This window comes from Mauremys reevesii, linkage group 5 (assembly GCF_016161935.1).
Source record: "Mauremys reevesii isolate NIE-2019 linkage group 5, ASM1616193v1, whole genome shotgun sequence".
Classification (NCBI taxonomy): Eukaryota; Metazoa; Chordata; order Testudines; family Geoemydidae; genus Mauremys; species Mauremys reevesii.
The window spans coordinates 59,670,090-59,697,774 of NC_052627.1; the positions used below are offsets into that span (position 1 = coordinate 59,670,090).

Consider the following 27,685-nt stretch of genomic DNA (forward strand, 5'->3'; position numbering starts at 1 on the left):
TCTGTATGCTCTGTTAACACTGACTTTGTCTACTGCAGTCAACATTTTAGAAAAATAACAGTATTAGAAAGGCACAGGGTTGGCATAAGGGAGCAGTTCAATCAGACTCCCTCACAATGCCTACATCTTATTGGCCTATGTTACCTTTCTCTTTGGATAATACTTGGGATTCCTTCTTAGTCTCTGGTGAAATCACCGAAAGCTGGATCCTGTGAAAAGTCAGTTTGGCCCAACAACCTACTTAACAAATAGCATAGGTTCTTTTGGTGCAGCAGGGATGGCTTGGAGACAGCTGGGTTGCACAGGCTCATGGGGAGTCAGGACTAGTGTGTTGATAGCAGGACACTCAAAAGTGCAGAGCACCTCAAAGGACAAAAGCAGTCACCCAGTTTCTCTTGTCTTTGGCCAGCACTAAGTAGGCATCCTTTCCCCTTTCTTTACTGCACGTCTCAGAATGTGTCAGACGACATATTTCAGGGCCTCCAGTTTTTCTTCCTAACACAAAATTTACTAGTGTAATGGATCTGTAAGGCTTTGTTCTCATTCATCACGAATTACATTAATATATATATATATATGGCTATGAAGAACAGTGCAGCGCTGAACTTGCCAGAGCACTCTATCTGTTTTGAAGTTTTGGCAGTACACAATCCATTCTGTTTGGCTGCCAGCTAGAACAAAACACAATGATGCAGAGCAGTATTGGTCGGAATTTCAGAGATGCTGAGCACTTGCTACTCCCATGGAGGAGGAGGAGAGAGAACATGAAAAGGAAAAGAGAGAGCACACAACTTTTGGGGGTGGGAGGGAAGAATTTAGTCAAGAAATCTGTTTTGAATAGCTCTCCAGTTTCTTTGAACATTCTTAATTTTTGCACTAGCATCTCTAAATAACAGAAAAGTGCTTAATGAAATATTTGCTTAAATGACAGTGTCCGTGTCCTTCAGTACCTTACTTTGCTATTCCTTATAATATGTTTAGTGCTAGTACATTATTTCATATTAACTGTTCCACCTCAGTTAGTCCTCTGCAAACATGGGCAACTTTTCTAATACTCTGATTAGTCTTTCCACGAAGACCAAATGCCCTTACTCCACTAAACTGAATACTTTTAAATTATATAACTATTGGTTTATTCTGTATCTGAAATTTCTCCTTTAGGAGAACTTTTACCAAATACTTTATGAAAAAAATCTTTCACATACAAAAACTGTTTTTAACAGTTGCAAAGCACTTAAAAGACAAGAACTGCCAGAATTAAGATTATTTATTATTTGTATTACAGTAGCACATAGGAAGCCTGCTCATGGAGCAGGACTCCACCATGCGAGGCAACGTACAAAAAGATGGTCCCTGTCTCAAGGAACTTACAATCAAGGTTGCCTGTGCAACCTTAACTCTACTCTCCTGTGACCATGCATTATGATATTTAACTACATGATTACATACCGTACTCTTTTCCACATGACACCTTCCTCATTTAGTGCACAGAATGGACAGTGCTGTATGTGATTATGTAATTAAAGACTGTATCATAACACATACCTTAGTGCATATCTAAATCATAATGCAACTTTAATTCTGGTATTTCCTAACTTTTGGGTGTTTGACTTTGCAACCTCTTAATGTGGCTTTTGTATGTAACCTTCTAGGTGTTTTGTTTTGTTTTTAATACTGATAAAATGAATTGTCATGTATATTATTCCCCCAATTGGATCATCAGCAAGTTTGGTGCATTTACATCCACATCGTTTGAGCTAATGGAGTAAATAGGGTAACGTATGGACCAACCACTACTGAGAAATATAAGACATACTTTGCTGGTGGGTTTCACAGCTATCCTCTGACAGCAAAGAGAGAATTTCTGGTGCTGGAGGAAAGTGTACTCTAGTCATTACATATCCTTCTTTCCCCATCCCCTATCCTTTTCTGCTTCTGGTCCCTAGCATGCATCTGTGCAATCTTTCTCTGCCCCACAGTCCCCTATCCCTGCCCCAAAGCCTGACCCTACACATCCTCTGCAGCTAAGTCAAGCTGTTCTCCTCTATGCTGCCTGGGCACCACCAGGAAGAGGCTGAGAGCCTAGGAAAGACAGTCTCCCTGCTCTCGGTTCCTGTGCCTGACATAATAGCAGCTCTCAGCAGCTGTGAAGAGTAATTACAAAGAAAGGGCTGCTCAGTCAGGTCATGTGAGGTGAAAATTGGGGTACACAAGGCAAATCAGACTCCTCAAAAGGGTACAGTGGACTGGAAAGCTTGAGAACCACTGTGTTAGATGACATAAAACCAAAGTTTGGTACAGTAGTTTAAAGCTCCCATCGCTTTTTCTTGTTGTTGCTATAATAGGGGTGCTACTCTGGATATCTGAAAGGCTCACATTCTGGACTCCCTGCGGGCCAGAACCACTACATGTAATCAGGCAATATGTGGAAGCTTGGTTGGTCACTTTCTACTGTGTGGCTAATTAAAGAACTCAGCAGCAGGGGCAGCTCCAAGCCCCAGCATGCCAAGCGCGTGCTTGGGGTGGCATGCTGCGGGGGGCGCTCTGCCGGTCACTGGCCTGTGGGAGGTCCACCGGAGCCACGGGACTGGCAGAGTGCCCCCCGCGGCATGCCGCCGTGCTTGGGGCAGCGGAATGTCTAGAGCCGCCCCTGCTCAGCAGCATGATTTATGGATGTGGCCCCAAGCACAGCTTTAAAAAGTGGGTGCCCCTTTGACACAACTTACTTCCAATGCCCTCCCTCTTCCCCAATTCCCAATGCCCTCTCTAGTTTAGTCACCCACTGTGCTACCCACACTTGATGCTTAGCACTTCATGGCACTTCTATGAAGCAGCAGCTCCTCATTCCTGCTTCAGCTACTGTGTTTCCCCTTTGGTTTTAGAGTGGTAAATACAGGAAGAAAGCTACACTTAATTATGGGGTATGAAATGAGCAGGAATAAGGCTCAGGCCTGGTCTACACTAGGCGTTTAAATCGGTTTTAGGAGCGTAAAACCGATTTAACGCCGAAACCGTCCACACTAGCAGGCACCTTATATCGATTTTAATGGCTCTTTAAACCGGTTTCTGTACTCCTCCCTAACGAGAGGAGTAACGCTAGTATCGGTATTAACATATCAGATTAGGGTTAGTGTGGACGCTGATCGACGGTATTGGCCTCCGGGAGCTATCCCACAGTGCACCAGTGACCGCTCTGGACCGCAATCTGAACTCGGATGCAGTGGTCAGGTAAACAGGAAAAGCCCCGCGAACTTTTGAATATTTCCTGTTTGCCCAGCGTGGAGCTCCGATCAGCACGGGTGGCGATGCAGTCCGAAATCAAAATAAAAAAAAGAGCTCCCGCATGGACCATGCGGATGTGATCGCTGTAAGGGCAGGCAAATCCGTTCTATCCGTTCTATCAGCGCTCCGTTAGAATCCTTTTTTAAAAATCTCCAGACAGACGCCAAAGCAGGGACTCAGCGCACTGCAGCGTGACAAGCGTAACGGAAAGCCAAAGAATCAAATGGATGCGCATGGACTGGAGGACTGAAGCTATCCCACAGTTCCTGCAGCCTCCTAAAATTATTTGCATTCTTGGCTGAGCTCCAAATGCTTCTAGGGTCAAACACAGTGCCCGCGGGTCAGGGCATAGCTTGGCAATCTACTCACCCACCCCCCACCCACCCCCAGAAGCGAAAGGTAAAACAATCCTCTGACTCTTTTACATGTCACCCTATCTTTACTGAATGCTGCAGATAGACGCGATAGTGCAGCACTCAACACCAACATCCTTGCTCCCCGTCATGGGCGGCTGATGGTACAAAAGATGGAAATCCATCCTCATCATCAGCATAAGCTGATCGTGCAAAATGATGGAAATCTATCCTCATGATCAGCTTCAGCTGATGGGACAAAAGGACTGGTAACCGTCCTCGTCATCAGCCTATTGGCCCTAATTTTTTCTGGTGGATGGATGGTGCAATATGGCTGGTAACCATCCTCATCATAGCAACAGGGGGCTGAGCTCCATCAGCCCCCACCCTTCATGTGTAAAGAAAAGATTCAGTTGCCCCTGGACTAGCAGTGGGATGCTGGGCTTCTCTCCTACACACTGCTTAATGTCCTGTCTGGACTATCATAGCAGCTGGAGGCTGCCTTCCACTCATTTCTCACTAACAAGTCAGTGTGTCTTATTCCTGCATTCTTTATTAATTCATCACACAAGTGGGGGGACAATGCTACGGTAGCCAAGAAAGGCTGGGGGAAGAACGGAATCAACAGGTGGGGTTGTTACAGGAGCACCCCCTGTGAATAGCATACAGATAATTTCTGCGGGCTCTGACACAGAGCAGGTGGTTCTCTAGCACACTTGCCTATTAGGCAGCACAGATTCTATTTTTAGATACCAAAAAGGAGGGATTGACTCAGGGAGTCATTCCCAATTTTTGCTTTTGCGCCCCTGGCTGATCGGCCAGGGGCACTTATGACAGCAGCCAATGGTACAAAACGATGGAAGGTACAATATGGCTAGTAACCACTCTTGGCTTTTGCGCCCCTGGCTGATTGACCAGGGGCACTAGCAGCAAATGGTACAAAAGGACTGGTAGCCATGATCATCCTCAGTTCCAATTTATGGAAGGGTTTGGATGGTGCAATATGGCTAGTAACCATCTCTGCTGTCATGCAAAAGCAAAAGCATGCTTCTGTGTAGCGCTGCTGAATCGCCTCTGTGAGCGGCATCTAGTACACATACGGTGAGAGTCACAAACGGCAAAACAAGCTCCATGATTGCCATGCTATGGCATCTGCCAGGGCAATCCAGGGAAAAAAGGCGCGAAATGCTTGTCTGCCGTTGCTTTCCCAGACGAAGGAGTGACTGACGACATTTACCCAGAACCACCCGCGACAATGATTTTTGCCCCATCAGGCACTGGGATCTCAACCCGGAAGTTCCAAGGGGCGGGGGAGGCTGCGGGAACTATGGGATAGCTAGGGAATAGCTACCCACAGTGCAACGCTCCAGAAATCGACGCTAGCCTCGGACCATGGACGCACACCACCGATTTAATGTGTTTAGTGTGGCCGCGCGCACTCGATTTTATAAAATCTGTTTTACAAAACCGGTTTATGCAAATTCGGAATAGTCCCGTAGTGTAGACGTACCCTCAGTGGGGATAGTAGGCCACTGTGACAGCGGGGAAGAAACTGTGAAAGGAGGTATGAAGGAAAAATGATTTCTGGGGGATGGCTCAAGGCAAGGCACAGAGACAGAAAGTTACTGGGTCTTCATAGCAGGGTGGAAGGAGATTAACAGGTCTCAGTGTGGGGATAAGAAAAATAAAATTGAAAACCACTATTACACCAGGCAAGGATTAGGGATAGGTGTATAATTCAGATTTGATTTAAAATTTACATAAGAACAGAAGAATGGCCTATCTAGCCTGGTAGTCTGTCTTCTGACAGTGGCCAATGCCAGGTCCCCCAGAGTGAATGAACAGAACAGGTAATCATCAAGTTATCTATCCCCATCACCCATTCCCAGCTTCTGGCAAACAGAGACTAGGGACACCATCCCTACCCATCCTGGCTAATAGCCATTGATGGACCTATCCTCCATGAATTTATCTAGTTCTTCTTTGAACCCTGTTATAGTCTTACCCTTCACGACATCCTCTGGCAAGGAGTTCCACAGGTAGACTGTGCATTGTGTGAAAAAATACTTCCTTTTGTTTTAAGCCTGCTGCCTATTAATTTCATTGGGTGGCCTCTCGTTCTTGTGTTATGAGAAGGAGTAAATAACACTTCCTTAGTTACTTTCTCCATACCAGTCATGATTTTTATAGATCTCTGTCATATCACCCCTTAATCATCTCTTTATTTAGAAACTGATACATTGCTATTTAAAAATAGAAATTATGATATTTGTTCAAATACAGCAACTGGCTCTGTTCATAAAATCTCCTCTTCTAAAATAAGTTTAAAAAATGCATATGCTTTTGAGAAATATTTAAAAATTAATCCAGAATCTTGGAATCAGCTGTTCTTTGATATACAAGGAATCAAACTCCAAAATCCATCTATGTGGGTGGGTCAGCTAGAACATCTAGTTTATTACTGTCTTAAATTTGAATTTTGCTTATTAGCTTGAGTTGTATTAGATCAATGTATCAATCAATAAAAAGCCATGTTATACAAATGATGAAGTATAAATTCATACAAAAAGAGGGGGAAATTTGGCTGCTCCAGGACAGAATGATCATGTATTTACTGAGGGACAACCTACCCTAAATTCTCTATCACTGTTGCTATATTTGCTTTCCACAAACTACTACTCTGAGTATAAATTTTTATGAGTGACATATCTGAATATTTGGATGCTAATATTTTAATTGTATTGTTAAATTATTAACCTTAATTTGGGATATTGCAGATTATGTTCCATATGTATTTTATGACTTTAAAACCTAACTTTGTACTTTTGGATCATTTAAGTATTATATCCAGATGTATAGGCACTCTTTCCTTAACGTGGGTATTAGATAATTTCAAAATTAGCTTTAATACGTTTTACTGTAGGCATATGCTTGGCTATGAAAATCAGAGGCACCCTGAGGGAGGTCTGTGTAATTTGTGGAGACCTATAGGGAGAACAAGCAGCCCCAGATGAGTCAGGGAATTAATTCTGGCAATTTTCACGTGATGTACGTTTTGAATTGGAGTGTGTAAAAACCTAATTGTGGGGCTGCACCCAGGGGCAGGGAGGGAGAGAAGAGGAGGAGGGAGGTTAAACGAGGCAGGAAGACGCAGAGGGAGCGAAGGGAAGGGCGTCCGGCCTGCACCCGCTCCCTCTCTGGAGGCGGCAGGCGGCGCTGTGAGCCGAGGAAGCGGAGCCACCCCCACCGTAGCTTCCCGCTGCCCTTTGCCTCCCGGCGGCGGCGCGGAAATCAAATTTCGGCGCCTGGCCGGGCCCTCAGCGCCGCCGCCGCTGCCACCACCCCGGGCCGGACTCCCAACTCCAGCGGGAAGGAGGCGACATGGTAAGAGGCGCCCGGTCCGGCTCCTCCCGCCCGGAAGCCGCGGACCCTCAGCGGGCGGCTGCCGGGGCGTCCCTGCAGGAACCGCGCTCCGGGGCCCTCCCGGGAGCCAGCCGCTAGCGCGGGTGGGCGGGGACGGAGGCTGCCCTGAGGCGCTGTTCGGTTTGTGGCCTGGGTGCGCCGAGGGGGTGATTGGGAAGGCCTGGGCCGCCCCCTGCAATGGACAGACGGGGTGCGCCCGGAGCCGCCTTGTCTGTGCTGAGCTGTGCGAGAAACGGCCTCCCCCGGCTCCTGCTGCGGCCCGCGGAGTCAGACCCGGGCCGCAGCGCCACAGCCCTGGCCCGGTGTGTACGGCCCGCGGGCGGAGCTTGCAGCCCCCACACTCGCTTTTAGGGGCTCCAGACCAGCTTCTTTAGTCGTCTTATGTCGGCGCGGGGGAGTCCGACAAGAACCAAGTCGTTACAAGTTTAGTGTATTACCCAATCCTAAACACCAGGCTTCCTACTGGAGGAGAAAATGCGGACTTTAAATGGGATTTCATGGGATGTAATTAACTTGTGGAACTCACTACCACAAGATCTCATTGAGGCCCATAGCTTAACAAGGTGGGGGGGAAAGGGGCTTCACATTTATTGGGATAAGGAGTATCCCCACCCCGGTTATATTATGTAGGGCATGAAATAGCCACCACTTTCCAGAGGTTAGGCAGAAATATCCACAATGGGCAGATTATCCCATGATTGTCCATTACTGGGGTTTTTTGTGTCTGTATTTGGTACCCTGCCCTGCCAAAGACAGGATACTGGAGTAAATGGACTGATTAGTCAGTATGGCAATTCCTTATGTATGGCAATTCCAGCTTCTTTCATAATAATTAGTTGTGATGTCACCAATATAAGTATGTGGCAGAGATGAATAAATCAGATGGGAGGAGTTTATGTAAAAAATATACACAATTTAACAAAGGCTTTAGTCAAATAAACTTTTATTACAATGAATTATATTGTTTTAGCTTGATGCATAAGTGACTGCTGAATAAACTAACTTCCAAAATTAAGATTTTGTACAATATAATTAAAAAAAAATCCAAAGCAGTCTGGCCCTTGTCCATGACTACAGATGATAAATTCAAACATTTGTTGCTCTTGCATATTACCTGTTTCAAAGTGAAAAAGCTGTGAAACTGACAAGAATTCCTTCACTTTCACTCTACTGAAGCTTTGATATGATATGGGTAGCTGAGGCAAGGCGTAATCCTCCCCTTCCAAAGTCCTATCTGCCCTGAATGCTGCCTACCTTTTCTAGGAACTCAACAAATTCACTTTCCCACTGATGAGTGTTTATGAAGATTATGCAGAATATTTTCCAGTACATAATCTGATGCAAGTGATGGTAGCATCCCTTTAAAGCCCATAAGAAAAAAGTGGTAGCTCAACTTAAAAAGTCACATTTCTGTTTAGAAATATTTTATATACTAGTAATTAATATAATTGAAAGAGATTGGAGAAGAAAATACTTTTCAGTTTTACTTTTCTGTATTATATAGCACTTTGTATATAATCAGTTCCAGTGTGTCCCTATATATTCAATCAGTTTCCCCTGCTAATTGTTTGACACAGCATGATGAAAAGAAAAATATTTGAAAAATGGAGCACAGGATCTGTTCCAAGAGGTGACTATAGCGGAACCTCTTGGTAATAGTGACTATAATATAATTAAATTGAACATCCCTATGGTGGGGAAAACACCACAGCAGCCCACCATAGTAGCATTTGATTTCAGAAAGGGGACTACACAAAAATGAGGAAGGTAGTTGAACAGAAATTAAAAGGTACAGTGCCAAAAGTCAAATCCCTGCAAGCTCCATGGAAACTTTTTAAAGACACCATAATAGAGGCTCAACTTAAATGTACTCCCCAAATTAAAAAAACAGAGAAACAAAAAAGTGCCACTGTGGCTAAAGAACAAAGTAAAAGAAGCGGTGAGAAGCAAAAAGGCATCCTTTAAAAAGTGGAAGTTAAATCCTAGCAAATGAAATGTAAAAATATAATTAGGAAGGCCAAAAAAGAATTTGAAGAACAGCTAGACTCAAAAAGTAATAGCATTTTTTTTAAGTATATCAGAAGCAGCAATCCTGCTAATCAACCAAGGGGGCCACTGGATGATTGAGATGCTAAAGGAGCACTCAAGGGCGATAAGGCCATTGCCAAGAAACTAAATGAATTCTTTGCTTCAGTCTTCATGGCTGAGGATGTGAGGGAGATTCCCAAACCTAAGATGGTCTTTCTAGGTGACAAATCTGAGAAACTGTCCTGACTGAGGTGTCATTAGAGGAGGTTTTGGAACAAATTGATAAACTACACAGTAATAAGTCACCAGGACCACATGGTGTTCATCCAAGAGTTCTGAAGGAACTCAAATGTGAAATTGCAGAACTTCTAACTGTGATTTGTAACCTATCATTTAAATGAGCTTCTGTACCAAATGACTGGAGGATAACTAATGTGACGCCAATTTTTAAAAAGGGCTCCAGGGTGATCCCGGAAATTGCAGGCCGGTAAGGCTAACTTCAGTACTGGACAAATTGGTTGAAACTATCGTAAAGAACAGAATCGTCAGAGACACAGATGAACATAATTTGTTAGGAAAGAGCAAATGTGGTTTTTGTAAAGGGAAATTATGCCTCACCAATCTACTAGTATTCTTTGAGGGGGTTAACGTGGATAAGGGTGATCCATTGTATATAGTGTACTTAGAGTTTCAGAAAGCCTTGACAAGGGCCTTCACCAAAGGCTCTTAAGCAAAGTAAGCTGTCCTGGGATAAGAGGGAAGGTCATCTCGTGGATCAGTAGCTGGTTAAGAGATAGGAAACAAAGGGTAGGAATAAATGGTCAGTTTTCAGAATGCAGAGAGGTAAATAGTGGTGTCCCCCAGTGGTCAGTACTAGAACAAGTACTATTCAATAGATTCATCTGGAAAAAGGGATAAACAATGAGGGGGCAAAATTTGCAGATGATACAAAGCTACTCAAGATAGTTAAAGGGACCTTACAAAACTGGGTGACCGGACAACAAAACGACAGACGAAATTCATTGTTGATAAATGCAAAGTAATGCATGTTGGAAAACATAACCCCAACTATACATATAAAATGATGCGGTCTAGATTAGCTGTTACCACTCAAGAAAGAGATCTTGGAATCCTTGTGGATAGTTCTCTGAAAACATCCACTCAATGTGCAGCGGCAGTCAAAAAAGCAAACAGAATGTTGGGATTCATTAAGAAAGGGATAGATGATAAGACAGAAAATAGCACATTCCCTCTGTATAAATCCATGTTACACCCACATCTTGAATACTGTGTGCAGATGTGGTCGCCCCATCTCAAAAAACATATATTGGAATTGGAAAAGGTTCAGAAAAGGGCAACAAAAATGATTAGGGGTATGGAACAGCTTCCATATTAGGAAAGATTAATAAGACTAGGACTTTTCAGCTTGGAAAAGAGACGACTAAGGGGCGATATGATAGAGGTCTATGAAATCATGACTGGTGTGGAGAAAATAAATAAGGAAGTGTTATTTACTCCTCATAACACAAGAACTAGGGGTCACCAAATTAAATTTATAGGTTTAAAACAAACAAAAGGGAGTATTTTTTCATACAATGCACAATCAACCTGTGGAACTCCTTGCCAGAGGATGTTGTGAAGGCCAAGACTATAACAGGGTTCAAAGAAGAACTAGATAAATTCATGGAGGATAGGTCCATCAAAGGCTATTAGCCTCTATTTGCCAGAAGCTGGGAATGGGCGACGGGATTGATCCCTTAATGATTACTTGTTCTGTTCATTCCCTCTGGAGCACTGGCATTCGCCACAGTCGGAAGACAGGATACTGGGCTAGATGGACCTTTGGTCTGACCCAGTATGGCTGTTCTTATGTTTTTAATAAAGATAATGTGATTGTTAAACCACAACATTGGAAAGGTGATTTGAAGGGAGGTACAGTCTCTGAAAACTACTCTAACTTGTATTTTAAAATGGCCTAAATTTCACATTGGCTATGTCATTTTAACAAGAAGGAAAGAACAATATTCACGGAAGTAAATGAGTCAGACAAAAAGCATAAGTCACACACTATAGACTAAATAGTAGAAATCACTCTTTCAACTACTTTAAGGACAATTGGGCATTGGTACCAACTACCAAGAGAGACTGGAATTGCCATTTCTAGAGTTAGTAAGGCAAGACAGACAAGGAACTATAGGGATGTAGTAAAATGCATTGAAAACTACCTTGCAGTGAAGTGAGGTAGGGGATGAACTAGATTATACAACAAATCAGTCCCAAACTTAATATCTTTTGAAACAATTGATATATTTTGAATGGATTAGCCTGGCATGGTTTTCCTTTGTGAAGAAGTCCTGTTTTAGGAAGTTGTGGTATAGTAGAGTATTAAGAGAGATGTCAAGGAAATGCTTCTTCTAGATGTGAATTCTGAATGAAATGTTAATTCTAAAGATAGTATTAAAGTACTGAATACATGGTCTATTGTAGTCCAAGAAAAAGGGACTGAGTGTTGAAGAGAAGAGAACTCGTATGATGGAAATATTTTTTGAAACAGTAAGTAAGTGTTTTAATTATCATATATTTCCTGGCCATTGGGAGCATCCATAAGGAGCCAGAGAGGCTGAGTGGCCCGGGTACGGGACTGTGATTCAGTTCCTGGCTCTGCCACTGTCCTGCTGGGTGACCTTGGGAAGTCAGTTCCCTGCTCTGTGCCTCAGTTTCCTCATGTGTAATAAGCAGATAATAATACTGCTCTCCTTTATACAGTACTTTGAGAGTGGCTAAATGAAAAGTGCTATACAGTAACTCCTCATTTAACGTTGTTTCAATGTTTATGTCCCTGCTCAATTAGGGAACATGCTCCTTTAAAGTTGTGCGGTGTTCCCTTATAATGTCATTTGGCTGCTTGCTTGTAAGATTCTGTGGAAGCGCAGCGACTTTACAAGGGAGCATTGCACAAGTTCTGCTTATCTGCCTCCTCCCCCTCCCTCCCAGCGCTTCCCCCTTAGGACTTTGGGGGGGGGGGGGAGGAGGGATGTGGCATGCTCTGGAGAGGAGGTGGAATGGGGGTGGGAAGAGGCAGGCCTGGAGTGGGGAGGGGACAGGAAGAGGCAGGCCTGGAGCATTCCTGGCAAAATCTGAGCCTGTTCTCTGGGGAAGCTACCGCTGGTGCTGCAAAGGTGCTTCCTAGCGTCCTTGCCTGCAGCGGGCTGTGCCTATGTGGGGTAAGCCAGGGGCACTTCCCAACCACAGTACAGTACAGTACTGTACAGTATAATACCTTTTTTCTGCCCTCCAAAAATTTTCTTGGAACCTAACCCCCCCCCCCCCCGGTTAACATTAAATCTTATGGAACAATTGGATTCGTTTAACATTGATTCACTTAAAGTTGCATTTTTCAGGAACATAACTACAATGTTAAGTGAGGAGTTACTGTGTTACTATTCTTTATTAACGTACCATAGGGGAAAATACCTTTGATTCCATCAAGCTGTAAAAATTTTTTAGCCAGCTTCATTTTTCCTAGGACACATTGGCCTTATTTCCATTTGTGAAACTATCAGTTGCTGATCAAAGGTGTTGGTGAGAGGTGCAGATGAGCTTGTGCTAAGTAGAGTTTTGGATGCTCTTTCAGTTAGATTGTTAGGCACCAGTTCAACTGAACTTCTGTTGCTTCCTTTGTCAGAAGTGCATAAGTTATTGACAGTTAAGTGGAAAACCAAAAAGGTTTATTTTTTGTTTAGTGCAACGTTTTCAAATATAGGTACAATAGTCAGGAAATCCAGAGTTAGATTTCCCATAACATCAGTAATTGCTGCGGACCGGCTTGTGCTTTGTGTACTTCTATGTAGTACTTCTCAGACCTTTTCCTGAAAAGGGGCTGGCATGTGGATGGATGCACAGAGCCTTCTGACCTGGTACCTTAATAACCTCCAGTCCATATGTGAGGGAGCAACAAAGTAAAATTAAATAGGAATTTGGAACATTTTCAGTATTTGCTTTGTTCCTCAGATTCCAAATCTCGTCAGTTTCACTTTGCTGCCACAGAAGGCAGAGAGGGTAGTTAGGGATGCTCAAATTCGACAGTATGGGAGGGGGATGAAACTGGGAAATAGGAAAGGGAAGGATGAGAGTGCACCCAAAAGAGAGCAATGGAAGTGGAAGAGAAATGGAGCTCCAACTCAGAGACACCTTTGTGTTTGTGACATAACTGAAATATTATTTTTTTGTTTGTTAAAATAAATTTATAGTGATGCTGCAGTGCAAAAGCAGCTAGACTAGGGGCTGAGGATCTGGCCACAGCGCTCTTTGCCCTGAGGAGCTAGCAGTCTAAATTTAGGCATGAAGTAATTAATTAGAGTAACAAAGAAAAACTGGAGGAAATAAAGCCTACAACAAAATAAAATCACTTTTTATTTTCAAATACTTTAGCTCTATCTTGAGGAGCATGCAGTATTTTTCCTGGAGAAATGAAAAAATACATTAGATATGCTAGTTGTGTATTTGTTGGGATTAATTTAGTAAAGAATGTAGACATGACTTAAATGAGAAATGTCATTCAGAGGTGACATGCCTTTTGTACTTTGAACAGAAAGATGTGTTCCAGTTAAAGGATATGGAGAAGATTGCTCCGAAAGAGAAAGGAATTAGTGAGTATAGACGCTTTTTCTCCCTAAAACTTGTTTAGACATTGAGAATTGTTTTGTGGACCTGTCACACTGTGAATTTTTGTGTTTTCACATATCACTGACTTTATGATCTTTATAACAATAATGTTAAACCAAAGAAAAAAATACCTAGCTGCAAGTGGTACTGGTTTGTCATGGTGGCCTAGCCAAGTGTAACTTTGGAAACTGTATGTTCTATGCACACACATCCCAACCCTATGTTACTAGTAGCTGTAACTAATTTTGGGCATTAAGGCCAACATTTTGAAGTGCTGATGTCTAAAATCTGGAACCTGTATCCCTAGTTAGCTACCTAAATACATGTCATGATTCTCACGGAGCTGAGCACCTACTGAAGTCATTGCTGAGCACCCACAGCTTTCATCCCTGAGAATCATGCCATATGTTTAGATGCTTAACTAAGGATTTAGGTGTCCAACTTCATTCACCCACATCTTAAAATTTTGGTACATACATGTACACAATCAAACTCTCTGTTGTATTTCTCCAACAAAGCTGCAAGACTATTCTATGCAAGAAAGGTCTGGTGGAAAGTCCGTGGAATTCAACAGAAGTCTTTGGATCAGGACCAAGATGACTTTATATGTTTTGTGCACTTCCAGTCTTGTTCCTATATTCATTGTATGTTTTCTCCTCTTTAGATCTGTGTTTTAGTACTGGCTTACAAATGTTCACCTCCTTGATCAGCACATCTTTGTGACATAATCATGCTCCAATAATGGATTTAAAAACAAAAAGTAGTTTTTTTTTTTTTTTGTAAGAGCTGCAGGGAGCTCAGCTATAACCCGAAAAAATATTTAGTGGTGAAATACATTTTTTTAAAATGTCAGCAGAGAATAGAGGCACTTGCAAAAGCTCTGTGGAGACAAGATAGGGTTTCAGTTGGTTTCTCAACATACTTGCAGTTCCTATTTTAAGGAATGCAAAACAATATTAAATATTGAGCAAAGAAAGTTCATTTGTAGTCACAGAATTTTTAAATACAATTTTTAAAAATATTGCTGTAGACTCTTTTGTAATCCCTTATTGTACACCTGTAACTGAATACTTTGCCATTAGAATCATGTGGAAGCTGACACAATGCAATTTCAAGTCTATAGAAGATTACTTGTTAGCTTAATTGTAAATATAAAACAATGCTTGAAAAAAAACACTCTCCTATGATGAGTGGGAAGCTTTCCCTGGCAAGTGTGGGGCATAAGCTATCAGCTTTTCAAGAATAAACATGAATTGACTTAAATGTTTCTGGCCCTTTTGATTGAGGAGGATAACCTTCCGTATGTGAACTGAATATAAACTAATGCAACGTTAACAACAAGGAGTCCAGTGGCACCTTAAAGACTAACAGTTTTATTTGGACATAAGCTTTCATGGGTAAAAAAACCTCACTTCTTGCAACTGATACTGCCATTGACTTCAAAGGGATTCTCTTCATGGAGTGGCTGTGGCGCAAGATTTTTATTTTTGGTGTCTTCCAGATAGCCTATGAAAAAGGAATAAACTTTTCAGAAATATGTGTTTGTGGATTATCTGCTTTATTTATGTTGCTGTAGTTCTAAGCAATCTGCAGTGAAAATGAAAACAGGTGTAGTACATTGTCATATTTGCTACTCAATCACATTTTAAAATAAAGTATAACCGCCTAACACATACACTGAAGAAAAAGTGCCTTTTTTTTCTTTTTTCTTTGTTAGCTGCCATGTCGGTAAAGGAGATCCTGCAAAGTTTAGTTGATGATGGTATGGTGGACACTGATAGGATTGGAACTTCCAATTATTTTTGGGCTTTTCCAAGTAAAGCTCTTCATGCCAGGAAGCGTAAATTGGAAGCACTGGAGACTCAGGTATATTTGTGTTGAGAAAAGCACTTGTTTGTCTGAATGGTATTAGCATTCTGTTTTCCTACAGCCTTTGCCATATCTATCTCAGTTTTGTTACAGGAAATGCTGCCAGCAGGTCCACTGGCACCCAGCTAATAAATTTTTTTTTTTTTTTTTTTTTTTTTTCCTGCTATTTTACTGTTTCATCAAAAGTGCCTATTCGTGAGCCATGGTCACACCACCAGAATCACAGATGCTTTAAAAAATATTGCCCACGGTTGAGAAGATTTTTGTTTTGTTTTGTTTGTTCCATTGATGCAGGAAAAAATTGTGGCCCATTTGCTTTTGATTCAAAACATTTTTACCTGGGGAATTAACTTTAAATTATTGGGCAGTGTGCATTTTCCTTTGTCTGCCTCTGTTTGTTGTGGCTGGGTGATGTTCTAAAGTGTCTGCCTGTTCTGAGGACTAAAATGGGCATCCCAGCAGAGTGCTGCCTTTACTTGGGCATCTGTTTCTGACTGGTAGCTTTAGTCCTCAGGTACACTGTCAAACCAACCCTGCATTCCTGTTTAGGGGAGCTGACCAAATTGGTCACAATGTTTCAGATGAGAGCATGACTCTTTTGATCCAACATTGTTATTCTATATTTTCAGTATTAATTCTATTTGTTTTTTAAATAAACCAAATCATTCTGCTTGTTTGTTTGAATTGCTGTTCACAGTTCACTTCTACTCATCAGTTTTGTTTATTCAGAATGTAAAAATAACCAAAACTCAGAGGGCAACTTTTTATAAGCAACTTCATGGTCTGATCACATGACATTTTTCATCTGTTCTTTCCCTGATTTGGCACAATTAACTGATTCTTCAGTGAATGTATTATGAATACAAAATTCTTATTCCTGACCTATGGGAAATATTTACAGACTTATTTCTCAGTCATGGCTCTTGCACCATCAGTACAATTTGAAGTGTTGCCAATTTGTTATCTTTTTTGAGATCCAAATTAAGTTTAAAAAATGTGCTTTACTTGTATGAAATGAAAAGCAGTTTTCACATTTGTCTTTATAAACAGTCATAAAATCCATACCAAATAAATGCAATTAGCTGTGCAGTAGATGACACATCTGTTGAGTAGTCCATATTGTAATTAGTTCCTCATACAGTAGAACCTCAGAGTTATGACCTGACCAGTCAACCACACACCTCATTGTGAACTGGAAGTACACAATCAGGCAGCAGCACAGAGGGGATAGAAAGCAGCACGGTACTGTGTTAAATGTAAACTACTAAAAAAATAAAGAGAGAGCAGCATTTTTCTTCTATATAGTCAAGTTTCAAAGCTGTATTAAGTCAATGTTCAGTTGTAAACTTTTGAAAGAACAACCATAACGTTTTGTTCAGAGTTATGAGGTGCTCATAACTCCGAGGTTCTACTGTAAATATTTCTTGTCAGTTCAGGGATTCTTTTTGCAACAGTATCTGAAGATAATGGAATTGTTCTAATTTCCTTTGCCGCAGAATATTCAAATAAAATCTTGATTGTCAGTTGCACAAGGCTTAATTACATTTTGCTGCTCTTTTCTAAGACTTCCTTACCGTTGGTGTTCAGAGAAAACCACTTAAAAAGAAAAGGCTTGAATGGTTTTGATGAAACATTTTCAGTTCTTGTTACAGCGTTTTGGGGTTTTTTAATTTTTTTTTTAATTTTAAAGAATCCAAAGGCTTATTTTTGAAATATGACTGCTCACTATAAACTGGTGTTTCAGTTTCAAAGATCTCACATTCTTTTGGTACCATAATAACTAAGCACTAAGGGGTGCCTGTTTTGCCTGAGCAGTGCATGTTCAGTGTTAATCTGCAGATCTTTTTGTTTTATCTTTAATACTTAAATGCTATTTCCCCATCCCCCTATGTGTTCCTTTGCATTCCTCTTGGAAATCTTCATTTCACCCTGACTTTACATCGCTAACTCCTGTTAGTCCCTTGTCATTTTTCTGTCCAGGAGGATTTATTTGCTTCAGAGCATGTTACTTATTTAACAGAAGGTGGGATGAGCTGAGGCCTTGTCTATGCGAGAGTTTTCTCAGTATAGTTCTGCATCCACATGGCTATATGTAAACTGGTTTAAGCTGTTTCCCTTGTGAATCACAGCATCCACACAATACTGCTCCTTTTTTTTTTTTTCTTAAATAGGTCCACCACATTCTGGGCAGGCACCCCTGGGTCCAGTGTTTTACTGGCAGACTCTATGTATTCTGGGATTTTTCTTTTGATGCATTGTAGGGTAGCTATTGGAAGCTACTGAGATTTTGGGTCAGATTCACAAGCTCCCATGATTCCTCTGGTTTTCACAAGCCAGCACAATTTTCAAAGTGCTGTGAGGCAGCATGGAGGAAGCACTGCAATCCTGACCAGCACTAATAGGAGCAGGGTGTTCCAGATGTATTGGCAGTCATGCAGGCAGGTGCTTTGGATGAGTTGGAAGAGATGTTAACATGACAATGATGCTGCGTGGCTACTGAGTCAGAATTATTGCCCTCATCTCTGTTCCTGGTTCCACCACTGACTTGCAGGGCACGTCACTTACCCTCTTTGTGCCTCAGATCACCAATTTTTATAGTGAGTTTAAACAACAGCTCCCTCACGGGTATGTTGTATGGCCTCATTAATGTTCATAAAGCCTCACAACACCCTGGTATGACATCTGAGACTGTCAAATGAAAGGCACTATGTGAGTGCAAATTATAACATGAACTGCTTCCTATGCTCAACAGGATGATCTTACAGCATTTCCAGTCACAGTGTCAGGTTGAGAGTCTGCAGGGGATGGAAATTAAATCCATTTTTGCCACATGGCAGTACCGCTGTGCTGGTTCCTGTTTGATGTTTTAACATGGTTTTTAATTCTTTGAAAGACTAGATCAGTCTAACTCTCCTCCACTGACTTATTTTGGAATTACTTTCCTAGCGAAAGTAGTAAAATTCATCACCTCATTAGAGCGTCCAGATAAGATAGAGACAAGGCAACTTGGGAGATCTGCAAAATGGCCAATTAGAAAACCTGCCACAATGTAAATAAGCAGCTGAGCAACCAAATCAGTGTGTGCCAAAACTCCAGCCTTGTTCACCCAAACACACCATTACAACTGACTTGTTGAATGCAAATGATTTGTTTTTGGACCGTCATTACAAGTCTGACTGAGTATAATTTATTTAAAAGAACACACAGCCTGCTAGCTGGACAATGAAATTGATATGCTATAGTCATTATTTTGCCCTCTGGCATATCTTATCATAAACTCTCTCTCATATTAATTAATATTTTCCTTGGAATATCCTGCAGTAGCTGCATTAAAATCACACTTATTATTTAAGATCTTATCTGCATACACTACTTCTACTCTACTGGTATAGTTAAAGTGATATTGCCACTCTAGTGTATATGCAGTTATAGTAATACAAGGGTGCTTTAGATCAGTATAACTAGTCTCGTATGGGAAGGGGAATAAACTACACTGGTATGAGCCCCTTTATATCAACCTTTATATACCTGCATTCACAATAAGGGTTGTACTGGTGTAACTACTTCAGGAAAAAAATCACACCCCTAACTGATGCAATTATATTGGTCCAAAAAACTGCATAGGCTGGGCCTAAGTCATTCTTTAGGTTTCTTGGACCCATTATTCTGAGTTATTGAAGGGGAAGGGAATTGTATAGTACTTCAGTAAGAAAAGACAAGTGGACTTGCTTGTTTCCTTACGGATCCTCATTATTCCATAAGTAGGCCTTTCTAAAGAAAATTTGGACACTTATTTTTACTAGATGATGAAATGTTCTGTCTATGGTTACAGACTTAAAACAATTAGTTACATCTAAGTGTTTATATTCTTCCTTACATGAGCACTTGCATACGTTTTCAAATCCAGTCAGCAAGTCTCTCACGTCATAACATGTAAAGCAGCAAATAATTTTAAGTTCTCATCCCACTTCTTTAGCACATCACACACTTTTGATTATAGTCCTACAGCCAACAATGTGCAGTGTGATATGCTTCCCTTTTGTCTGTCTTGTCCAGGTCCATTTGTATGGTATATTTATTGTCCCCTCCCTTCGTCTGTTTCAGAATCTGCAAAATGTAGGCTTTCATTATGGAGAAAAAAATATTTAGTGGTTTGGTAGAGGGTGAACCTTTCTCATGTGTACTGAATTTAACTGACCCTATGCAGTCTTTGGCTGTGTCAGTGCTATGAAAATTGTATTTAGGACTTGTATTTTTTGCTGGTAGTGACAAATGTGGCTGTAGTGAAGATAGGACTCTAAGAGCTTTGTCGGTGGTCGATTTTTTTGTATCCTAGTGTTCTTAGTGTAGACAAGACCTTTGTTTGCAGAGAGCCTGAATAAATAGTTGTATGAGAGGGGTGAACTCTTTCACCCCCAGTTACTTCAGTGAAGTGTTAATCCTGAGGACTTGCAGGATTTAACTACTTATTTTTCAAGTGGAGAGCTTACAGGCTTTTTATCACACACAGCGCTACAGCTGTAGCGCAGCCTATAGTGAAGACACTCCTATGAGGACGGGAGAACTCTCCTGTTGGTGTAGTTAATCAACCTCCCCAAGAGATGGTAGCTATGTTGGCGGGAGATGCTTTTCCGCCAACATGGCACTGTCTACAGGGGAGTGGGACATGGGGGAGGGGGGGACAGGTGGGGTAGGTTGGTACAACTATTTAGCTCAGGTGTGTGGACTTTTCACACCAGTATAGGTCTGTACTGTAAACCTGGCCTAAACCTCTTTCTTCAGCTTTAGAATGTGTTAACTAGGATGATTTAACAGGCCTTTCTATTAGTCAAAACAAACACTGAGTTGTGACACAGACATGTCTGTAAATGTGAAACAGTGGGCTAAATTCCTCCCTGGTGTAACTCCACAATTAAGCCTATGCTTCTGCCTGACCAACTAGCATATGTTAAAGTCTACACTACAGTTTTAGAATAGGTGTTTGCTAACCTGTTCTAAAACACACTTTGAAATCCTGGTGAAGACAAGCCTAGGGGCAGTCAGTTTAACAACTGCTTTTGCAATTTAACACTTGTTTCAGTCATTTAGGAATTACTAAACCACACCCGAATTATTCAGCTGCTCACTAGCAATGGAGTGTGACTCATCTATTCAGAACCAAGAAAATACGAAACTTTATTCTTGGATATTGCTGTGTTGTGGTTCAGCTTTCATTACAGCTATGTACACGCTTGTTTTTTCAGGAAAACTCCATTGCATTATCAACAGTGATGCATTTGGTCACTTAGTAGACACTTTCCCATCCTTTTTTCTCAGTTCTTAGTGAACAGTGTGAATACATTCTAGGTAGTGATCCTGTTGTGCAATCAGCGACATGGCAATTAACCTTGGTTTTAATTCCCTTTTCATTGTGGATGTCACTGTTGTTTGTGTGCTTTTGTTTTTTAGTTTCCCATCTTGCTCTTGGTTTTCTGCTAAACACCCAGGGTAGAATCCTGGCCCCGTTGAAGTCCATGGCAAAACTCCCATTGACTTAAGTAAGGTCCAGATTTTACCACTGCTTTCTAACCCAGCTTCCCTCTTGAGAACCACAAGAAGAAGTGTGAATAGTAAAGTTGGCAAACATCTTCAATCACGTGATTTCTGCAACAAATCTTGTTTCCAATAGCATATAGAATAAGAAGTACCAAATGAACCTCTCTCTCTCTGCCAAGAGAAACATTACTGACAGAGTTGAACTGTTTTTTCTAAACAATTTCTTTTTGATGGGAATAGACAAAGTTTTATTCTCTTCCAAACTTTTCCCAGCAGCAGGTCCAAATAACTTGCATGCAAGAGTTTTAAAAGAGTTGACCAAGGAGTTATCTGGATCATTGTTGGTTTTCAATAAGTCTTGGAACTCTGGGGAAGTGCAGGGAACTGGAAGAAAGTTAATGTGTCAATATTTAAAAAGAATAAATGGAACAACCTGAATAAATATAGATCTGTCAACTCGATATTGATCCAAAGCAAAATAGTGGAATAGCTGATATGGGACTTGGTTGATAAAGAATTAAAAGGATACTAATATAATTAATGCCAGACAGCAAGGGTTTATGGAAAATAGATCTTGTCAAACTAATTTGGTATTTTTGTATGCGATTATAAGTTTGGCTGATAAAGGTAATAATGTTGAAGTAATATATTTAGACTTTTGTAAGACATTTAAGTTGGTACCACATGACTAGAATGATACAAAATTAACCTTGCACATATTAAATGTATAAATTTTTTTGCCTCAACTTCAGTGTGAGCAGCTTAGGCACAAGTTTGGGCCAGTAATGGAACTACGTGTACTGTAACTATTGGCTGTCCTATGGTGATACTAGGGCTATGAATATACTTGATGGTATCTTTCTTATGTTGGCATTAGTGTGGCTTATAAAGTTCTGTATAATTCACTGCTCTGGAATCGTTTCCTGCAAGATTTGAAGACTGCTTTTGTTTAAAGTTAAACTATTGTCTTCCAATTTTTTGTTACCTTATTGCATCTTAGATTTTAAAATACACGTGCTTAAAATGACTCTGAATTTAGTAAGTCTCAGAATGACTAGTAGGGAATCTCCTTTAATATTATAATTTATCACTGCAGACTTCTGTAATGATATCTAATGACATGCTTTGACACTTTGGATAGAACACTTCATAATGGCCTTCATGGGCAGATCTTCTGAAAATGTGGTACTCTGGAGATTTTTTTTATTAAAATTTAAGCAAACTACTAATTCTGTTTGTTTAATGGAATTTCATACTTTCACTTTTAGTATCTGTTAATATGTAACCAGAATTGATGGTGTGTCTGTGAAGTATGGATTCCCACACAATCAGTTGATGTAAAATAGAATTGGAGTGATTTCATAGTAACTTTTTAAAAAAAGCTGGTTTCATGTAGATTATAGAGGGATTACGGGCAAGATTAAAAAAAAAGTTAAATTAAAGAGGTGCGTTACCTTATTTTTGTATTGAAAAAATTAGCGTTTTAGAGAGACTCTGAAACTGAATTCAGAGTTTTTAACATGACACCTCTCTTTTTTTACCTCTTTCGAAGAATTACTGGCCCAAACATGTGCCTCATCGGCTAATGCTGAAGTTGAAGCAAAAGTCCCCCTGACTTCAATGTGAACTGATAGTGGGAAAACTTATTTAGGGCCAGATTCTGCAACTTGCATTAAATAGTACTTTACATCATGAGTGAAGTCCCACTGAATAAGCAGATTTTAATAATCAGTGGAGTAAGGTGATGCGACTAAGGATGGTAAAATCTGGTCCTGAGTGAGGAACTCCTAGTATTCTAACAAATGTAATGGTACTTTAGGCCTTCGAGGTGACGTGCAAGTGGGATGCCAGCGACCACTTCCTCCTCAGGAGCAGCTTCACCCGATTTGCCAACTGGAGGTTCATCCACAGGGCCCGGCTCAACTGCGTTCCGCTAAACGGGGCCATCCAGCATGGGAATCAAGAAGTGCGGCTGTGCCAGCGAGACAGTACTCCACGTCCTATGTAGCTACAAGCCCCATTCCAGAGCCTGGCAGCTACAACATAATGCCATCCAAGATTACCTAGTCAGAGCTGTCCTGCCACCCATAGGGAAAATAGCTGTGTACTCTGCCATCCCCGGAACCGACAGCCAACTGCAACCAGACATCATCATCACCAACGGGGACCAGAAGAAGATCATGATGGTGAACGTCACAGTGCCTTTTGAGAACAGAACCCCGGCTTTTCATGATGCCTGAGTTTGAAAGGTGGAGAAATACACCACTCTGGCCCAAACCTTGAGAGCTAAGGGTTACCAGGTTCAGACACACACGCTGATTGTCGGAGCCCTGGGCACCTGGGACCCCAGTAACGAGCGAGTGTTGAGAGAATGTGGAATCAGTCAATGCTATGTTCGGCTGATGCAGCAACTTATGGTGTCAGACACCATCAGGTGGCTGAGGGACATCTACATAGAACACATCACCGGACATCGGCAATACCAGGAGGGATGAGCTGGAGTGCCAATGAGAAGCGCAGTCAGGAAAATAACTGAAATACTTTCCTCATTGTACTTTCTAAATGGACAACCTAGCCTAAATTCTTACTTACTAAGGGCCAGTCTTCACTCACTGCTATATTTGCTTTCCACAACCAACTTTCTGTATAACATTTCATGAGTGATGTACCTGAATACTTGGATGCTAATATATAAACTGTAGTCTGAAATTTATTCACCTAAATTTGGGTTATTGCTGATTATGCACTATATGTATCTGATGACTTTATCCACACAATATAAAGTTTGTTTTTAATCTAAGCACTGTACCCAGATGTACAGACACTCTTTTCTTAACCTGTGTATTATATATTTTTTTAACATTAGCTTTAATAAAAATTTTAAATCTGTTTTTATTTGGAAGCTCACAGGATAGAGGTCCCCTCTTTGGAATGAGTGGCACATGAAAAGTTCACACAGGAGAATTTAGGGACATTCACTTGTTTGATCTGTGAATAAAGCATCCTCCAACTTGAGTAAAGTTAAATTTCAAAAACTTGGTTTGAAGCAGAGATGCTTATTTTAAGAAAAAGTCTCCTGCATGCTGCATACATTCATAATAGGACAGCTAATTGTTACAGTACATGTAGTTCCTTTACAGTTTGTACCCTGTACTTCGAATTAGAGGTGACTTTAGAAGTGACTTGATTGACTGAACATTACTTCTAGTTTATGAAATCAACATAAAATAGAGTAACAAATGCAGATGTGAAAGGCTGCTGTCAAATTGCCAGATTTAGTCTAAACAACGAGGATTCCTTGTGGCACCTTAGAGACTAACAAATTTATTTGGGCATAAGCTTTCATATGCTAAAACCCACTTCATCAGATGCATGGAGTGGAAAATACAGTAAATAGGTGTGTGTATATATATACATAGTACATGAAAAGATGGGAGTTGCCTTACCAAGTGGGGGGGGCGGGGTCAGTGCTAATGAGACCGTTCAATTAATTGAAGAATACCGAGGGAGGAAAAATCACTTTTGTAGTGATAATGAGGGTGGCCCATTTCAAACAGTTGACAAGAAGGTGTGAGTAACAATAGGGGAAAAATTAGTATGGGGAAATTAGTTTTTATAATGACCCATCCACTCCCAGTCTTTATTCAGCCCTAATTTGATGGTGTCCAGTTTGCAAATTAATTCCAGTTCTGCAGTTTCTCATTGAAGTCTCTTTTTGAAGTTTTTTGTTGTTGAAGAATTGTCGCTTTTAAATCTGTAATTGAGTAATCAGGGAGATTAAAGAGTTCACCTACTGGTTTTTGAATGTTATAATTCCTGATGTCAGATTTGTGTCCATTTATTCTTTTGCGTAGAGACTGTCCAGTTTGGCCAATGTACATGGCAGACGGGCATTGCTGGTAGATGTGCAGGTGAACGAGCCCCTGATGGTGTGGCTGATGTGGTTAGGTCCTATGATGTGTCCCTTGAGTAGATATGCAGACAGAGTTGGCACCGGGGTTTGTTGCAGGGTTTGGTTCCTGGGTTAGTGTTTTTTTGTTGTGTGGTGTGTAGTTGCTGGTGAGTATTTGCTTCAGGTTCAGATTTAGTCTCTGTGTGTGTTCCACTCTGGGATTTCTAATACACTTATAATACGTAAATGTGTACCTTGGACTTATTATGCATTCAGCTTCCAGAATAATGACCTAAATTATTTTTGTGCTCTCTTTAGAGAGTAATTGGATATAAAGTATAATTTATATCAGATAGTCCCTTTTGGGTAACGCATACAGTGTCTGGGATTGTCGGTGTTTTGTCCCTGAAACTTTCTGACAGTATGTGCCCTAGCTGGTTAGAAACAGCAATCATTGAAAAGCCTTTTAGGTAAAAGTTGTCAAAAGAAGACTTTTTTTTTTTAATGGTAATGTTCCTCAGCATTCTTTCTTCTGTCCACTGACCTGGTAACTATTAATCCCCACTTGTTCTCTTATTTCCCAGTTCAGCAAATTCTAAATTGTGCACTAAGAAAAACAGTGACAAAAGTTTCTGGGGTATTGCACATGTTAAAAATTTGCACTGTTTTGTCAGATGTGTCTGATGGCTTTTTGATTGCTGTTTCAGCTCTTACTGTAAGATTGCTTGCAGTTGTGAAGCGAGGATAAGGAATGAGGCATTTCTGCTTGTTCTCATTTTTGTTCAGGTTGATTTGGCATACTTGATATCTGAGTAGACAGCCATCTGTCCCTCAAGTCTTGCCAATTACACCAACTCTGAAAGCAGTCCGAGAAACTTAATTCTTCCACTTAATCACGTGCAAGTCCACGTTCTCTGTCTTTTGTCAAATTAAAAAAACCTTGGTTTGGATTTATTATTTTCTGTTTCCAAACTGTAACTAGCATTACAGATAGATAACAAAATAAATAAAAATAAAATATTTTCTCTGAAGAAGCATTAGTGATTAAGTGTTAGAAGAATTAATCCCAGATTAAAATGACAGTATTAAAAACTGCTTCCTGTCAAGTATTGGAATTCAGTTAATAGTGTGAGGGTTGTTGTATCTATGGCAAGGAGAGAGAGAGGTCAATTTCAAAAACAGGTACTTAATATTAGAGTCCTAAGTCATCATTAGATGGCTAAATAAGGGGCCTGATTTTCAGTAGTACTAATTATGTTGACTTCAATAAGAGTTCATGGCTGCTCAATGCTATTGAAATTCAGGCCACTTACAGTCTTAGGAGCCTAACTTTTAGGCACCCAGTCTTGACAACTCTCCATCATATATTTGTAAAAGGAGTCAATGTATTTTTCCAATCATGATTCCCTGCAAAAATATTTTCCTTTATTCAGAAATTCCTGCTAGCATGAATATTTCTTCATTCATTATTTTCCAAGTCATTAATTCCAGTTCTGCTAACTAGTGCTATTAATTATTTTTTGTTTTTTAATTTTTTTTTAACCTGTGCTGTTTAAGTCAAAGCCTCTTCAAACTTGTTACCTGCTATTTCACTTTTTACTAATGACAGCTAAATTCTTATTGAATTTGGCATTGCAGTATTTAACTCAAGGATTGCTGCTGATGGAAAAGTGCACGCTTCCAACTCATAATCAATGTATGAGGAAAGTAATAGGTGTTCAGATATAAAATACAGCTCTTTAGTCAATTGTCATATATTTTTCAAAGAGTATGATATTTGCTTTTCTAGGAACTAGTATTAAGAACAGAGAACAAAATGAAACTGACTAAAAGCATCATTGCAAAAATATTTAATGGAGAACTACTGAAAACAACAAATATTACTTTCCAACTTGACCCATTCCCCTTGTCTCCTGCTGGCTTTATTTGAAATACCTAAGGTAAAACATCACAGAACAAAATAGGTGTTTTAAATATGATTAATTATCCTTAAATTGTCCAAAGCATTCACTTTTTATCATTGAGAAATTATAAAAATCCTTTGCAGTTCAATAGTAACAAATCTTACTGGTGTTGGGAAAGAAATGTTCAGGAGAAATTGTTTTGTGTACCACTCTTCCACTATGAGCAGTGTAAGAAAACTTTAGTATGAAATTTTTGCTACAGTTGGATTATTTTTCTCCAGATTTTTAAATTAATTCTTTCAAAGATTACATTCAACTGAGCTAATCTGTCTTTTTATGGTACAATTAGACACATGCAAAAAGAAAAGAGCTTTTGTACTAAATGTTCTCTCTCTCTCTCTCCCCCTCCCATCCCCCAAAAGAAGAGGCTTCCCTCAGGAGTCTAGAAATGTAGTGGACCGGTTTCTTTTTTCTTACTCTTGCTGTTCTCCATTCTTCCATTCTACTCGTCATCCCTCTAATGATTTTTTTTCCCTTCTATGGAAGCCTATTATGTATCCTCCATTGTCTGGAGTCAAGATTCTTCTTATAGCTCTGCCTTCATCTTATCTTATACTTCCTGTGCTTCACTATTTTGCTTGCTTTCTTTGACTCCTTCACCAGGTCCAGATTCCATCCCTTCTTTCATGCTACTCAGCAGGCTTGGAACAACTGCCCAATTAATGTATTTCAAG

The 27,685-nt window shown here is 40.5% G+C and overlaps 1 protein-coding gene across 2 annotated transcripts in view; it reads left to right on the plus strand.

Moving 5' to 3' along the window:
• The first annotated feature begins 6,722 nt into the window (after positions 1-6,722).
• Positions 6,723-27,685, plus strand: part of MND1 (meiotic nuclear divisions 1) — a 46,556-nt gene continuing 25,593 nt past the window's right edge. The window contains exons 1-4 of one of the 2 annotated variants that reach the window (XR_005598736.1): positions 6,723-7,019; positions 11,574-11,639; positions 13,678-13,735; positions 15,469-15,617. Coding sequence is in view for 1 of the 2 variants with exons in the window: in XM_039539286.1 (XP_039395220.1) it covers positions 7,017-7,019; positions 11,574-11,639; positions 13,678-13,735; positions 15,469-15,617 (276 nt within the window). In the remaining variant the exon portion in view is untranslated. The remainder of the gene's footprint in view (positions 7,020-11,573; positions 11,640-13,677; positions 13,736-15,468; positions 15,618-27,685) is intronic. The other variant, XM_039539286.1, reaches the window with a different exon arrangement.